Here is a 16,874-nt window from a genome sequence, read left to right on the forward strand (position 1 = left end):
AACTCGAAAAACAAATGGACGGACTGAATTCTGTCTGGTTAGTGTTCATACCAGAAAAACTCGAGTTTGAGGGCCTTAACGATCACCAAATTGACTGAAATTTTGCAGAGATGATCTACACAATATTATCTAGATACAAGATGGTGGAGATGAGGAAATTCGATCAGAAAATGGTGCAAAAATAGAAATCCGCACCAAAACCATTGGTGCAGACGTCCGTAACCGAGAAGGGCTATATATACATGTATATATATATATATATCGATGTGGAAATTTTCTTCCCAACGTACCTAGAACTGATTGTGATCGAGAGCGTTCGCAATCGGCATTTCATGACTATTCCATGATTCGAATATTATTTCTAGCTAGATCGACTAGAACATTCTATCCGCGTGCACAGACACCAACTCGGCAACTCCTCCATGAGCGAAACTGGTAGTACGTACTGATCCAACTGACCATCGAAGTGCACACGATCGATCAAATGCAACTTCAGCAGCGCTGGAAGATAGATAAGTAGATATTATTCGTGGAAGCTTGTCACATCGACCGAAAACTGATGAGACAACCAATTATTGTGCAGCACCTGGGGCCATAATTAAGGGTCATCATTTGTAGCTCGATCCATCATCAACTACCTATAAAAGGTTCAAACAAACTGACAGCGGTACTCAATTGCGGAAAAGACCTCAACATGCATGTTCATCAGTAATCACGACCAGCCACTTCATTCCAGTAGTCCATCCTTATTTCGGGGAACTCGAAATTGAAGACCAGAGAGTAGGAGCACGCTAATGTACCATAGAGAAATATGCAATTAAGCAACATTAGATAGCTGATATATCTAAATCGAACTGATAACTTTCTAGCTATCAGATCAAAGGAGAGCTTCTAATGAGGATTTTATAATGAGAACTAAATAAGGACTTTCAAATAAACGGTTAGATGAATATTTTAACTTTTAATTGATATTTTCAAATTCCTATGAGTATGTAATCCAACCGTTCATTTGAAAATCCTCACTTGGTCCTTATTATAAAGTCCTCATTAGAAGCTCCCCCATCAGATCAATTCTTACGTAGAAGAACTTCCCTATGAGCCAGAGAAATGTTGTTAGATATGAGAGATCCCATATTGGAAAAGTAATAAATAAAATATAACTTATAAATGGGTGGATCATTCCTAATTGTACCGAGGCCTTTTGTGATTAAAACCCAACACTTTAAATGTGGTTAAGTTGGGACGGTATCTGTACAATGATGATCCACGGGCCACGTTTGTCGTTGTTTGACATAGTATCAAAGCGGGCCCCTCTCCATTTATGTCTCCAATGAGCTTGAGTTGGTTCCTTCAGGGGTCATGGCCCTGGTTGGTTTGGTTCTTTCGAGTTTGGAGTTATTTCAGTTGTCATGAGGAGTTTGAGGTTCTTTCGGTTGTCATGGAGTCAGATTCAGTTTGTTAATCAGTTTCACGTGCAGACCTAAAAGTTAGGTTGCATGTGAGTGGTAGTGTTAGAGATGAGAAATCCTACATTAGAAAAATGACAAATAAAATATAACTTATAAGTGGGTGGATTATTCTTAATTGTACTGAGGTCTTTTGTGATTAAAATTTAACACCTGAAAGATGGTTAAGTTGGGACAATATCGGTATAATGATGATCCCACGAGACACGCTTGTAGCTGTTTGACAAATACAACTCATCGCCTTTTCAATCTTTATATCTTTCTAGATCGTGTTAATTAGACAGTAAGACTCATGAGTGACTCATCCTCCATATATGTTCTCGATTCAACCCCAATTAACCAGCATTGCTTTATTAGCTCTTTAACTAAAGTGGGTTTAGGGCCAGAAGTCCACAACCCACCTGACCCTGTCGAGTTAAAGACAGTCGTTAATTGATTATTTCATGGTTAATTAGTTGACGGTGATTAATTGATCATATACCTGTTTGATGGTAAATTAAAACCACATATTAAGAGAATAAATCAAGTCCATGTCACGTTATGCAATAATCATATATCACTAATTCTGGTTTATAGGATGTTAATATTGCTTGTTTAAAGTCTAATCAAGTTCAAGTACGTTGATTTTGACCTTCAACCAACCTAATTATAATTCCGTTTAGCCATCTTTCGAAGCAACAGTTATAGAATTGATCAATCCAATCGTTCTGATTCTATCTAAGCATGAAATTTATAATGAAAAAGATTTACATGCATATGTACGTGTATATATACATATATATAGTGCATGCTTATACGTATATTAACTTCCGTTAGTAGTAATTAAGACTTCTGTTTCATGCCCGTATGCCTTCTACTTGTGTTTTCTAAAACCTTAAAAACAAGGAATGCTGAATTAGTTAGCAACAATATTGTTACGGTTGATTTTATAGTGAATTCGCCTAGTAATAAAAGGTTGAGACAGTTACCTTTCAGTGTCCTTAACGTTCCTTTTGGATTTACCGGCGAGTTTCGGCTTTCAAGAGATATAGATATTATGTTTTTAAGTTTCTATAAGTTACTTTTGGTAATTGAAAAAATAGTTCCTCTAGTGAAACACCGACACGAAACAAAACCCTAACTAGTCTACATGCAGATGCTCTCTTCTTTGGAGATATCTTTACAAAGACAGTACCATACATACATACATCGGATGCCCCTTTCCGTCTTGTAAATTACTGTGTATCTTCCATTTTAAAGTTGACTGTACTATTTAACAATAGATTAATTGATAATTATTAGGTATGCATCAACACAGTATATATATTAGGGCACTCTGTCCATCTCATTCCACATCTGATTCCTGAGAAGCTAGCCATGAGTAGAGGTGGAAGCTATGGCGGTGGACAAAGTTCTTTGGGTTATTTGTTTGGTTCAGAGGAGCCACAAACTCCACCTCCAGCTGCTAAGCCAGTATTGCCGCCGTACGGCATCGACACCACCACCACCTATGATCATCACAAGCCTTCAGATCATAAGACTCCTTCCAATACCAACAACTATCAAAGAGCTGACGGCCCAAATTCTGGAAACTTCGTAACTGTAAGTTAACTACTGTGTCATATATATTGCTGTAAAATTCATATATTTACATGAATATAACTCGGAAATTTAATCATGGATCTGCTCACCTGCACCTCATACTTCAGGATCGTCCGACGACAAAAGTTAAATCAGTTCCTGGCGGAGATTCATCACTTGGTTACTTGTTTGGAGATAAGTGATGCTTATGTTTTCTCTAGCTCCCTACTTCAATAACAACCAATAATATTGATTACTGAATATATAGTTTCTTCGGCTTCTGGAAACAAAATTGAAAGTTGTGTTTTAATAAAAGGGATATGAATCAGTCCCCATGAGTGTTGGATTTGCAAGGGTTAATTCTTCGAGGGTTGGACGAAGAAGATCGAGTGGGGCGCCGTAGAGAGATAACAAGTAAACTAGTCTAGCTATATATCATGAACCCCAAGATTAATTTGGTGTGGAAGTGCATGTAAGTTTTATGGATTTGCCTTCTGTTTGCAAAATTAGGCTCCATATATATTTGAGTCTTCTTAAATTAGTCAGGCTTGACTGATCGATGTAATATAAGTTTGTTTTGGTGTTTAATTAATTCTGAAATGGCTGGATTTTAACACGTTTGTCTATTCTTCTTAATTAGTCAAATTTGGAAACCCAAAAGCGACACTTTTCATTTTGGTTTTGAGATAGATTGATTAGTTTTATACCTCTTCTGGCTATGGTAGTAATATTCAAATCGAGTTGGCATTCTTCTGATCATTTCCTTTCTGAATTGTTTATTAAGAATTAGAACCCTAAAGACTATATATACATTTCCCTAAAGACTATAGAAATGTTTAATTGTTTTGAGTTATTCCTTCATAACCAATAGAAATTTTGAATTCATGGTCTGGGTCTCTCTAATCTATGTCTTATGATTCGATCTCATACAATAAGAAGTTCCTGAGTTAATTACTGCTTCTTCTTTTTTATTGTAATGATATTGTCTAAACATACAGATCATTTTAGGGTTATCTCTAACTCTAAATCATCACCCTATCCCTATAATTTTTGGAGAAGATGACATAAACTTGCTGCCAATCTCTAATTTTAAGCAAGCTGAACGAGTTAAAAAGGTTAGGTAGCTAATTAACTTGGCAAATACTGGAAGAGACTGGAGGTAGGTTCAAATTCAACAACAGCATATATATGATTACATGCTTGGTTTGTTATGAACATGCTGAGGTAAGCTGCCTGGTTTGTGTTGAAGCTATCATTTTGAGCCCTCAGAAACCAGGTCATGGGGTATACTAAATCCAGGTGATCACAAACCACATATTGAAGAAGATTAAATATACTAAAGCTTGGTATTAATAGCTACTTTGCTACCAAACCATCCAAATGAAAAATAGAACTTATTATGGATGAGATACTAGTTTTGTAATTGGAGAAGATATGATCAACTGACTGGCAGATTTTAATGAAGCTTATACCAATCAGACTATATATGCTTGAGAGTAATCAAGATTCAAGACTACTGAGTGGTAGTTGATTAAACATTCAATAGATTATGCATACATACCTATAATTGCATGTAATTGATTGGCTGAGTGGTTAATTGATTGGCTGCATATGTACTCGAACTCATATGCATGCAGCAGCAGTGTGAACCTTCTATATATGAATTGAACTTAATTATACAATGCTATTGCTAGTTGTACGTTTAATTTGCGTGAAAATGAATGTTGATGGTGGCTGCATGCATGCTCCGAGTACAGTTTGTGTTTGTGTGCTCGCTAGTCTTGCTACTAAGCTAATATCTAGATTCCAGATATCACCTCCGATCCATCTGGAATTGTCTTTCTATTAATTTGCTATTAGGGCTTAGAAAACTAAGAGATATAATTAGAGTATATAAGAGACTAGAAGTTGAGCTCTTATAATTGAAGTGCTGGTTTGAAGACTGAATGGAAAAGCACCACTCGATCTTAATAATAATACAGCTATATCGATCATATATATCATTATTGGGTAAATTTCGTACTAACTAGGTGAGGTTGGCCTTGCAAAATTTCTACACTTGATATATGGTTAGACCAACCAAATAGGCCTAGCTCTAGTTGTGTTTTGTTTTGATGAGCATTTACTTTTGGTCCAAAACTGAGGCAAACTTGACCTTGGTTTCTCCGATCTAAGCTACTCGATCCCTATTTGTCCCAAAAGAACTCTCAGCTTGATTAATTGCCCCAGAGATTGAAACAAACTGCAACAAACTCTCCACATGATTGCATGTGTATAAACTCTATATAGCTAGATAGTAATGTCGACGGACTAATGGCTATTTTCTTTGCTTACAAGTAATCTGTTACAACACTTCATGAAGATCAGGATCATATATATAAAGTAGCTACTAGCTTTTAGTGTTTGGCATTAGCATCTAATTGCTAGTTTGGGAGGGGCTAAATGGCCTAATCTTCCTGCTGAATCTGTCTCATTTTAACTTGTAGTCTTTTATTGCAAATTTGCAATCACATATATAGCTAGCCAATGAAGTTGACAAGGTATATATGCATCAAAATTCTAGGAGCATGTATTTTATACCTTCAGAAGCACATATGCACGAGATTGATCACTGGGCGATTCAACAAGTTTCATAGCTAAACAGCATCCATGAACCATTATGATTTATACATAGTTCACTCCATACTAAACAGCTGTGAATTGGGAGACATGTCAAAAACAAATGCAGGTGATGATATTTTCATCACTGTGTTGGAATGAGGTCATGACTTATGAGCATGAGATCCTCAAGGTCCTTAATTAAGAACCCACTTTCCACGTATAAACTAAATTTTGTTCGCATATATTATTGTTTGATTAATATGTGGGATATTAAGCATCGAGTGTTGAGAAATTTGATGTTAATTATAAAAGGCTCCTGTTTCATTTGATAGTTCTTACATTGGAGATAAAGATCGAGTGATATTATTAACACACCTCTTTTTGTTATTAATATATCATTTCAATGATGAGAGTCGATCATAAAAAAGTGGTAAACTTGTAAATAAAATTAAAATGTGTAGATAGAAAAATAAATGAGGTGTGTTAATAACAAAAAGAGGTGTGTTTATAGCACCACCCGAAGATAAATTGCCTTATATATCTCTCTTTACAACCAACCCTAGATATTCACTTAAAAAAGATGACCAGACCCGAGTCCAATAAGCAACTTATTTAGATAAATCAACACACTAGCACGCCCAAGACAATATACGAGTATAAGTGAATATATATACGAGTTTAAGACAATATACAGTCCTGACTCTGTTATTTTCTGGCCAAAATTATTCTCATATTCCCATGTATAAGTACTTGTAGATGATTATTTCTTATAAACCTAATATATTGCCTTAGGTAGTAACCGATAGAAGTTGGTGGCTTGGTGCCTATATAACGCAGATGTGATAACTAAGGAGAGGGATTCTCTAGCATCCACTACTTAGTGCCCGTGAAGAGCTGGCCATAACTCAAAGTGTCACGGGGAGATAATGACATTATGCTCTACACAATCATACAAATGATACGATACAATATGACAAATGTACCGTGAATTCGTGGACCCAATCAGCACATCATGGTTCCACAAGCAGCCATATGTTATTCTGTTTACTAATTCTTCACTTAGATTATGTTTGGCATCCTCCGGTCATTGGGTGGGTGAAGATTAATTCGGATGATGCTTGGAAGCATGCAGAGGGTGTCGGAGATTTTAGTGCTGTTTTTCGTGACTTTAAATGTCATGTTCTTGGTGCTTTTTCTTCCAACACTGACATTCCTAGTTCAATAGCAGCAGAGGTGATGACAGTTATAATTGCTATTGAGCTTGTTTGGGTACGAGACTGGAAACACATTTTGTTAGAGGTTGACTCGTCGCTTGTGTTAGACTATCTACGGTCTCTTTTGCTTGTACCTTGGCATCTATGTGTTTGTTGGCTTAATTGTTTACGTTGCATATCAGAGATATTGGAGATGACCTTTCGATCTTCTCATATTTTCGTGAAGAGAATAAGGTTGTAGATACTTTGGCTAACCACGGTATGTCATTAACACAGCTGGTTTGATGGGATTCACCTTCTCCTTTTATTTTGTCATATTGTAGTAGTGACCTTATGGATCTTCCCCAATTTCGGTTTTCCTAATTTTGTTTCGTTGTTATTTTGTTATGAGAAGTTTTGGTCTAATTCGGCTCTTGATGTTTCTCTCTTTTCATTTTTAATGCATAAGAGTGTTATTGGTCATTCCTCTCTCAATCATCTTTTAGCCAAAAAAAAAATTAATCTTATTTTACAGGTTTGAAATAAACATTGAGTGGTATCAGTCTCATTTCTATTATTATTTTAAGAATTGAAATTTGTTTAATACTTCTGATTTGAAGTCAACATATGTTTAGTCCTTGTGGTTTTATTTTAATCTGAATAGTCCTTAAAGTCACAATTTTTCATCCAAATAGTACTTATGGTTTTATTAATCTGAATGGTCCTTAAAATCATGATTTTTCATCCAAATAGTCATTCCGACAATTTTCTCAGTTAAAGGTCATAAAATAGTCATTCAAACAATTTTCTCAGTTAAAGGTCATAAAGACTATTTGGATGAAAATCATGACTTTAAGGACTATTCAAATTAAAATAAAACTATAAAGACTAAACAGATATCGACTTTAAACTACAAACAGATGTCGACTTTAAATTACAAGTACTATACAATATTTTACCCTTATTTTAATTTAAGTAAGTTATACTATTACGTGTGATCTTGCTACTCCTATTACCATTAAGTTCATCATTTGAATAATCAATTGTATAGACGTATTGTTGTTTCCAACTTTCCATACCCATGGTTTCCAACTTTCCATACCCATGGAGGAAGTAATGAGTATGGGGTAGTAGGATTGAGCTAATTTCCTCAACTGAGAAAAAGATGTATTTAGATCAGTCTAGAAATAGCAAATGTGATAATCAGTTTCCATTTAGGAAAAGTGGGAGTGCTTTCTATAGTGCGCACAGTTCATGCTGCAGTACGAACTGTTGGCGCACAGTTCTCTAGTGTGTTCCACATGATCACCATCATTAGATTATCATGCCTAAGATATATGTTTCTGACCACATATTGGCATATTGGAACACACTGTTGGCCTACTTCAACTTCCCCTTTTGCCAAACTGACCATGTGATCTCATAATGATGCCCTCAGATCTTGCTTGAATCATATTGACTCTTACTGCAATGCTCCAAGAATCAAAAGAAAATTCGATTTGGGATGAAGCTAAAGGTAGCATTTACATAATCTATTTACATGTCATAGAAATCTCAACTCACACTACTAAAATCCAAACTTTTCTTTTTTATATCCTTGTTTCTTTTTAACTTCGAGTTTTAACAGATTCTCAAAGAATCATTCGTTGAGACAGATATACAAACATTAGCCAGGATGTGAAACAAAGAAACTAATAAAAACACTACATATAATTGACAGAAAATTCTAATGTTTCATCGTAAACTAATCCTACGGTTTTTGGCTCTTTAGTTTCAATAATCCGAAGACCATGTAGTTAGATTCCAGCACTTTAGGCATTGCTTATGTAATTAGGCTTCATTCTCACACAAGTCATAGAAAAGACCGTGAAAGCAACTGGTATAAACTAACACAGTAACACAAACTGCACAGTTAATGACTATATATACTTTGGTCTGCACCAAACCAATATACCAGGTTTCAGAAACTACTTTGTGTATGATGGGATTTTGGAATACTCCCCAAAAAGCTCAGGTAACCTCTCTTCCATTCCCTCTTTCCATTCTTCTCTCCTCTTAGGTCTACAAATTTGGTTTCACAGACCAAAGGCATTGCTCTCTGGTGTTCATCATTTTCATTAGGACAAAAACAAAAAGAACAGTCTTTATGCATAATGTTCTATCCTTTACATTGTTCTATGTAGGTTTCTCTTACAATATTGGGTTTGCTTGTGAGTAGCTTGTCAGAAAAATTGGGAAAAATAATATGGCAGTTACTGAGATCACAATATACCTGCTGGCTTTGCTTTCAATGTGACAGTTACCTACGATGGCTGTGGTAGTACTACTGGTTCTGGTTTTCTTATGCACAAACGGAGTTGAAAGCCGGAAGGCTAAACATGTGGACTGTTTTCAGTACTCAGCCATAAGTTGCAGAGCCTACGGTGCATCACTGGCAGATTTTGGAGGAGTTGGTGATGGTACCACATCAAACACCAAGGCCTTTCAGGCAGCAATTCAGCATCTGAGTCAATATGAATCACAAGGTGGATCCCAACTTTTTGTTCCTGCTGGGAAATGGTTAACTGGGAGCTTCAACCTCACCAGCCATTTCACTCTCTATCTCCACAAGGATGCTGTACTTCTTGCCTCTCAGGTTAGACAACAAAACCTCTTAGACAATAACATTTTGTCATAATTGGTTTTGATCCAAAGGCTGCAATTTGATGACTCTATGATAATGTTATCTTCATAATTTGCTAGGATGAGAATGAATGGCCTGTGATTGATCCACTTCCATCGTACGGTCGAGGGAGGGATACAGCTGGAGGAAGATTCATCAGTCTGATATTTGGAACCAACCTCACTGATGTTGTAGTAACAGGTAACAAGCACGAAATATGCTTCAATTATGAATAATATCACAGAGAAAATTAGAGTATTTTGCTGAGTTTATGAGGTACAATTATATTAGGGGAAAATGGCACAATTGATGGTCAAGGTGAACTATGGTGGCAAAAATTCCGCAAGGGGGAGTTAAAGTACACTCGGCCTTACCTGATCGAAATCATGTTCTCAGAGAATATCCAGATTTCCAACCTCACTTTCATCAATTCTCCATCATGGAATGTCCATCCTGTTTACAGCAGGTAATTTCATTCTCTGGCTCTGATGATGACTTTGGTTTTTCTCTCTAATTGCTAGGCGCCTAGGCTTTTATGTCTAATGCTGTAAGCTAGCTTTTACTTAATGGTCAGTCACATTGCACTATCAATAGTATGCAAGCTCTAAAGTGAACTTGATAAAATTACACACCCGAAAATCTATAGTTAACAGTCGACATAGTTTCCCACCTTAACATACATTTCAAAACTATTAATCTTCAAGGTCAACTAGCACTGCCTATGATCAGAAAGACAAGAAACGCAGACAAAACTCTAAGTTCACACCTAAACCCTCTGTTCTCCATTGAAGACGAAGATTCTGTTCTCCGACGGGTTCCCAGCAGTGTCCGGCCGAGTGCCGCCGCGAGAAGAGTGACCCGATGACGGCGAAACTACTTGATAGATTCAGATAATCAAGTTGCATGCGTCCCTAATATTCAAGCACTCGTTTTGAGCTTTAGCTTTAGACTTTTTTTTGACTTGATGTGTGCAACTATGCTTTTCCATATCTATATATTCCATGTGCCCAAATGCAAATTACCACTGCTGATGTAGACCAAGTAAAACTTGTCAAGATATAAATTTCGAATACTTGGTCTGAAAATGATCTTGATCAATGAACAATGCAAGAACTGCAAGAGATGAGGGAAAGTAACAGAATTATTCAGTCACTAATTTTGAGTCTTTTAGATTCAAAGATTTGTTCTAACAAAGTTGAAAAATGCAGCAATGTTCTTGTTCAAGGCCTTACAATCCTTGCACCAGTGACATCTCCAAATACAGATGGAATCAACCCTGGTAAGCAAGTCTAGTATATATCTATATAGTTCTTGCTTATCTGCACAAATGTAAATCAACGTTTGACATCAAATAGTATGCCTGCTTCTCAATTGCTAACCAAACTTTGGTTTTTATTGTGTAGACTCTTGCACTAATACTCGAATTGAGGACTGTTACATTGTTTCTGGAGATGATTGCATAGCCGTGAAGAGTGGTTGGGATGAGTATGGTATTGCTTTTGGGATGCCAACCAAAGCACTTGTGATCAGACGTTTGACATGCATTTCTCCATTTAGTGCGGTGATTGCACTCGGAAGCGAGATGTCAGGCGGGATCCAAGATGTTAGGGCTGAGGATATCTTTGCCATCAATACGGAATCAGCAGTCAGAATCAAAACTGCTGTAGGAAGAGGAGGTTTTGTGAAAGACATATATGTTAGAAGGATGACCATGCATACCATGAAGTATGTATTTTGGATTGCAGGAGATTATGGATCGCATGCAGATAATGGTTATGATCCTAATGCACTTCCGGTGATTCAGAACATAAATTATCATGATATGGTAGCTGAGAATGTAACAATGGCTGGTAAGCTAGGGGGATTAACTGGTGATCCATTTACCGGGATTTGCATATCTAATGTTACAATAACAATGGCAAAGAAGGGAAAGAAAGTACCTTGGAACTGCACTGATGTTGCTGGGATTTCAAGTGGAGTGGTTCCTCAGCCGTGTGAGCTTCTGGCAGACCAGGGTCCGGAGAAGATAGGGGCATGTAACTTCCCAGAAGAAAGTCTGCCAGTTGATAATATGCAAGTTCAGCTGTGCACTTACAGAGGAAACTACTTGTGACGGATTCAAATATCCTCACAACATTGTACTTTCAATATCATTGAGACAAACAATCTTAGCAGTAAAATCAACTAGCTGTGTGAGACGTTTCTAAACAAAGGATTTCTTGAACAAAAATGTATGGCGCAACAGATTGAAATGAATTTCACTGTATTACTCAGGATCTTTTGGTGGTCAATGACAGATTAAATGAATATTTGTACTATGTTGAGAGACTGTTTCCATTGAGGTTGGGATTCTCATAACATTGCCAAAACACATTCTCAGAATCAAATCCATCATTACAATAAACAAAGAAGCAAGCAATAAAAAAAAAAAAAAAAAAAAGGAACAAGAATCTAAAATGTGCTAGTGTCAAGCAACAAATGGAAACAGGCAAGTGGTTAAGCGTAAAAATCCATATCCAAATCCAAATCAATACAGCATCCACAAGCTTTGTGCCCCTACAGAACTTCTACTATGCTCTAGAGTTTTGAAAGCTCGTGTCAAAGCATGACAATAACCATGGTGGGGCCTTCTCGAGTAATTCAGCTCCTTATACATCAGTTGAACTCAAGTTACTGGTACACAACCTTTATAGCTATTCATCCAAATGTGATTGATGATACATTGTTACAGTGGGACTCGTTCATAATATGTATCTACAGACCTAGAAAAGCATGCCCTTTAGTGAGTTGGCTCTGGATTATACTTCACTGCTTCCCTCCAGATGAGCTCTTTGATGTGCTCTTCAGTGCATGATGGTTGCTCAAAATCAAAATGGAAAGGCCTGGGGCAAATAGGTTCATCATTGTTGTCGTGAAGGGACGACAAGTACGGGTGACAAAGTGCCTCGCCAACTGTAAACATACATATAACCACAAGTCAGGAAAAAATCATTGACTAAATATGATCCAATACAATGCAAAAGCTCTAGAAAGTATAAACCCATTTATTGTACCAGTAATGCGTCTGGTGGGATCAAAGACGAGCATTTTCTCTAGCAAATCCAGAGCTCCAGGCGACATATTAGGGAATCTAGCAGAGAACTGTTGCCTCCGGATTTGTGGGAGCTGTTTTACATATCTGCGGGTATTATCACTTCGAAGAAATCCAAGACTTGCATCATCGGGTGAACCTATTAGCTTTAAACAACCAAAACAATATCACACATTATGTTCCATGTACATACCACTAGTAAGAACCTTCCCACTGGGAGAAAAAGCAACCCACAAATATGTTCACCAAGAAATTGGTGGGACTGAATAGACCATCAGCTTGACATTTTGCATAATAAACTTTTGAACATATGAACACTTATCTGAGTTATCTCTAAACCTGCATATCTTATGACAAATTACTTTCATTAGTAGCTTTTGAAAATAGAACTTGGGAAGAAACAACAAAGCACCAACCATTTACCTGGACTAATATCCCCTAGTTATCAGACTATTAATCAACAGAAACCAAGTTGTTTTGTTTGAGGTATGTGGGAATATGCTTTAAAATATTTCTTTTTAATTCACAAGGAGGTCTGAACCAAGGATCTCTACCCTTATACCCCAGCTATCCCTTGCCACTTGCCTAGGGTCCATGGAACCAGTTGGAACATTTCAACTCAACTCCATGGGACATGAATTCTCTAGACCAAGAGAATGACAAGATTCCGAGAGAGAGGGGTTGAAGAATGGAGACAACTAGCAAACTAGGTTTGCCCCTTTTCCTTTTATATTCAGTTTTTACTTATGGAACTTCATTCATAGATCAGTAGAAGTGTAGAATGCTAAAATTGCTTATGTTCATTTGGAAGTTCTAAAAGTACCTCTGTGATAAGCCTCAGCTGATGAACATAATCCTTCCCAGGAAAAAGAGGTTCTCTGGTTATGATTTCACCAAGTATGCAACCAACAGACCATATATCAATCGCAGCACTGTACTCTGAACAATTAAGAAGCAACTCAGGTGCTCGGTACCAACGAGTAACAACATATTCGGTCATGAAATCCGTCTCGGATGTTGTTCTTGCTAGTCCAAAATCTCCGATCTTAAGGTCGCAATTAGCATTAAGAAGCAAATTACTTGGCTTCAGATCCCGGTGCAACACATTGGCAGAGTGAACATATTTTAGTCCTCTTAACAGCTGATACAGAAAGTACTGCACATTTCAGGATAAGAATCTAGAATTAGTTTGCCAGGGACACTTGAACTAAGAGAAGCAAATCCACTCTAAACCATACAAGAACTGAAGCACACAATCACAGACTAAAAGGGGTATCTACTCCATAGGAAATCACATTCCCATCTATGACTAATGACTTACAGCCATGAAAGGTAAACAATTTTCAAATGAGACTTCTTTTCTCTAGAGTCTATATAACAAAATCTTAACATATTATACATTAGATGATTTCCTGTCTATCAAAATCTATCTAATAGGTGCAAGGCGCTTGTCTTACGATTTCATCAACCTTTCATATAAAATTTAAAATCCACACTCATCAAGCATTATATTTAGGAAGGTTCAATTTCGAAACCTTCATCTCAAAGGTATGTAATAATTACTGCAACACCAGAAATATATTGAAAAGTATAAGAACAGTGACATGAATGAAGCCTCATTGACATCATTATTTCAAACCTGATAATGATCATCTGTTAGTTGTTGGTCAGAACGAATGATCTGATGTAGATCAGTGTCCATTAACTCATAAACAATGTATACATCATTGAAGGTGTCTTTTTTGGGCGGTCGTACGATGTCCTTGAGGCCGATAACCTGGAGAGAATCAGCTGAGCTGTTATACAGAGCAGACCCAAATAGAACGGAAAATAAACTCATAACGGCGCATGTGAAAGAACCAGGTCTTGGACATGGCTACACAAATTTAGACATGCTTACACATGATTTACACTTTTGTCCTATAATAGAAAACCCAGAAAGACAAGAATGAGGTGCTGAGGTCATAGCACACTGAAAAAGTTGTAAATGATGTTTCCCCCTAATGGCCAGTGAAGTGCTCTTATTGATACACATAAAAGACAATTATCTGATTATTAAGTATGGGATAACTGATGTACCATTTTACAGAACCTTTTAGGCACTAATCTAATGCTGCCGTTGTCAGATGCTAAACAAAGGCTTTAGAACACCAAGTCAATTAGTATTTTTCCCATTGTTTCAGCGAAACTAAGCATTACAAGTGGACGAGTAAATTTGGCATAATTTATCCTTATATGCAGAGCCACATAACACTATATCCGCACAAATTTTATCCTAGAGTTCCTTATAAGTTCAGTTATTACTCAGGAAATGAAACTTACATTTTCATGGTTCATATGGCGAAGAAGCTTGATTTCTCTTAACGTCCTCTTGGCATCTATTATGTTGTCAAAAGCATTTCCGATCTTCTTAATGGCAACTTCCTCATGTGTGTCTGAATTCACAGCAGCACTGGAAACAAGAGAAACAGAAATTGTAACCCACCACTATATTAACCAAAGCTCATATTTTGACACAAGAAACAAGCCATTCATCAGCGTATTGTAGACCAATTTGCTCTCAATAACAGATAATGAGCCGAATAAAAGCATGAAGCCTAGCAACCGAGCCTGCTCAGCTAAAAAGAATGGTATGTTAGCAGTTATCACCAAACTCATATAAAAATAACATCAGTTGACATTGTAAATGGAACTTCCACAAGAATAGACACCCCTTATTCCCTCCTTTCTATATGTTATAGTACCAACAAAAGTACAAAACTTTTAGCGGAGAGATCAAATAACTCCTACAAAGAAAGCTGGAATAACAGATCCTAGCTCTATTTCCTACATGGTTTCTTCATAATGCTTCTGAATATCATTCACCGTTTTACCAAATCAAACAGTGCTCAAATTTTACCCAACTCTAAAATCTAAAAACAGAGCAATTTACAGCAACCCAGAGAGCTAAAGAAGCCAAAAAGAATAAAACTTTAAGCAAAAACTTACCAAACAATGCCATAAGCACCTCTACCAATTGGCCTAATTGGCGGGACATACTTGCTAGAGACCTCAAACAAGTTCCCAAACACATTGTACTGCGCATATCTACCATTATGTGTGAGCACCCTTTTGATTTTACAATCTCCTGCTGAAGCAGCAGAGCTTGATTCCTTGGCAGCCATGCTCAAACTTGGAAAGCTCAAACCACCCAAAGGAAGCTCCTTTCTGTGATGGGTTCAAAAACCCTCAAGTGGCTTTAATGGTGCTCGTGATTCTGAACTGAATATGTGATTTTTGGATAGGGAGAAGTGGGTTTTCTGTGAAGCTCTGAATGCAATGCACTGCAAAAAGCTAGCTTTCTTCAACTTTGGTAGAGCTTTCGGTTTGGAAATGGTTTGCAAAATCCGTGAGTTGTTGAAGGGTGACTGAGAGAGACCGTTTCTTGGTTTCAAAAATATATTCAGAAGAAAGTAAATAGGAGAGTTGGGCTAGGTTACATCATGGAGCACACGCGTCTAGTTTACTTTGACCACCAAATCAAGCATTTGATTCTGGACTCTGCATTTCTTTTCTATTCTATCAGAGTCGTACAAATATCTAACATCTGCAAAAACACTTCGGAATATATGTTCATTATCCTTGAATTTTGAAATACCATAATTTCTGCGTATAACAATGTCTATAATCTGGTTTTTCCATCGAGAACAATGTGTAGAGATAAGATTCTTATCGGGAAAAAAATATGTATTACCGAGTTGGAGTTAACACTTGACAGATTGTTGTGGTTTAAGTGTCGTATTTTTTATTATTGTTGGAGACATAAAATGATAATAATGATTTATATGGTTCTATAGTCTCTTTCAAGATTTTTCAAAGTCAGCAACTACCCATGATACTAGACTTGTGATGCAATTTTAGGTAAGGTTCGTACTGATGGTTATTGTCACCATTACTGGTGCATTAACCAGCTTAGAAAAAATGGTCACCAGTTCTATGAATTTTCTCCGTATTTTCTTCTCTTTGATTTTTGTGCCCTCTACTGTTTGTGTTAGGTTATAAATAATTTCTCTACTGACAGAATATTTGGGTTCCTAACATGAATGCAACCAGGAACCAGTTCCAATATCAAATTTAAAAGAAACGGATCTCTAAGGATAAAATGCTTAGGGTGTACTGAGAGAATCACCACTCTTTGCATTCGGGTCCTTCATCATAAGTTCATAAGTGCAACTAGCCATAATCCTATAAATTGAGTTCTATATCCATTATAGGACCTCTTATTGTATTATTCATACAAGATTCATAATATCATTTCCAAC

The 16,874-nt window shown here is 36.8% G+C and overlaps 3 protein-coding genes across 3 annotated transcripts; 2 read left to right on the forward strand and 1 right to left on the reverse strand.

Annotated features, from left to right (window-relative positions):
- Positions 1 to 2,803: 2,803 nt before the first annotated feature.
- Positions 2,804 to 3,585, forward strand: LOC101314947 (protein SPIRAL1-like 5-like). Its single transcript, XM_004298779.1, has 2 exons — positions 2,804 to 3,047; positions 3,155 to 3,585. Exons 1-2 carry the CDS (start codon positions 2,823 to 2,825, stop codon positions 3,227 to 3,229), a joined length of 300 nt encoding a protein of 99 aa, XP_004298827.1. The 5' UTR covers positions 2,804 to 2,822; the 3' UTR covers positions 3,230 to 3,585.
- Positions 3,586 to 8,619: 5,034 nt separating this feature from the next.
- On the forward strand, positions 8,620 to 11,814 carry LOC101315235 (probable polygalacturonase-like). The gene is made up of 6 exons (XM_004298780.1): positions 8,620 to 8,834; positions 9,120 to 9,455; positions 9,563 to 9,683; positions 9,774 to 9,948; positions 10,691 to 10,761; positions 10,886 to 11,814. Exons 1-6 carry the CDS (start codon positions 8,736 to 8,738, stop codon positions 11,593 to 11,595), a joined length of 1,512 nt encoding a protein of 503 aa, XP_004298828.1. The 5' UTR covers positions 8,620 to 8,735; the 3' UTR covers positions 11,596 to 11,814.
- Positions 11,815 to 12,046: 232 nt separating this feature from the next.
- Positions 12,047 to 15,947, reverse strand: LOC101290762 (mitogen-activated protein kinase 4-like). Its single transcript, XM_004298781.1, has 6 exons — positions 15,562 to 15,947; positions 14,896 to 15,025; positions 14,213 to 14,350; positions 13,397 to 13,729; positions 12,536 to 12,719; positions 12,047 to 12,434 (listed from the first exon to the last, which is right to left on the reverse strand). Exons 1-6 carry the CDS (start codon positions 15,735 to 15,737, stop codon positions 12,262 to 12,264), a joined length of 1,134 nt encoding a protein of 377 aa, XP_004298829.1. The 5' UTR covers positions 15,738 to 15,947; the 3' UTR covers positions 12,047 to 12,261.
- Positions 15,948 to 16,874: the final 927 nt, after the last annotated feature.

The sequence above is a fragment of the Fragaria vesca genome, linkage group LG5 (assembly GCF_000184155.1).
Source record: "Fragaria vesca subsp. vesca linkage group LG5, FraVesHawaii_1.0, whole genome shotgun sequence".
NCBI classification, from domain to species: Eukaryota; Viridiplantae; Streptophyta; class Magnoliopsida; order Rosales; family Rosaceae; genus Fragaria; species Fragaria vesca.

Bases quoted from the DNA above. Each gene is read 5' to 3' on its own strand.
- LOC101314947 (XM_004298779.1), top strand. From the start codon at position 2,823: ATGAGTAGAGGTGGAAGCTATGGCGGTGGACAAAGTTCTTTGGGTTAT. The intron at 3,048-3,154 runs GTAAGTTAACTA...CTCATACTTCAG, and splicing joins ATTCTGGAAACTTCGTAACT to GATCGTCCGACGACAAAAGT.
- LOC101290762 (XM_004298781.1), bottom strand. From the start codon at position 15,737: ATGGCTGCCAAGGAATCAAGCTCTGCTGCTTCAGCAGGAGATTGTAAA. The intron at 13,730-14,212 runs GTTTGAAATAAT...TGAAATGTGCAG, and splicing joins TAACAGATGATCATTATCAG to TACTTTCTGTATCAGCTGTT. The intron at 12,720-13,396 runs GTACTTTTAGAA...GGTTGTTTAAAG, and splicing joins AGCTGAGGCTTATCACAGAG to CTAATAGGTTCACCCGATGA.
- LOC101315235 (XM_004298780.1), top strand. From the start codon at position 8,736: ATGACTATATATACTTTGGTCTGCACCAAACCAATATACCAGGTTTCA. The intron at 9,684-9,773 runs GTAACAAGCACG...CAATTATATTAG, and splicing joins CACTGATGTTGTAGTAACAG to GGGAAAATGGCACAATTGAT. The intron at 9,949-10,690 runs GTAATTTCATTC...TGAAAAATGCAG, and splicing joins GTCCATCCTGTTTACAGCAG to CAATGTTCTTGTTCAAGGCC.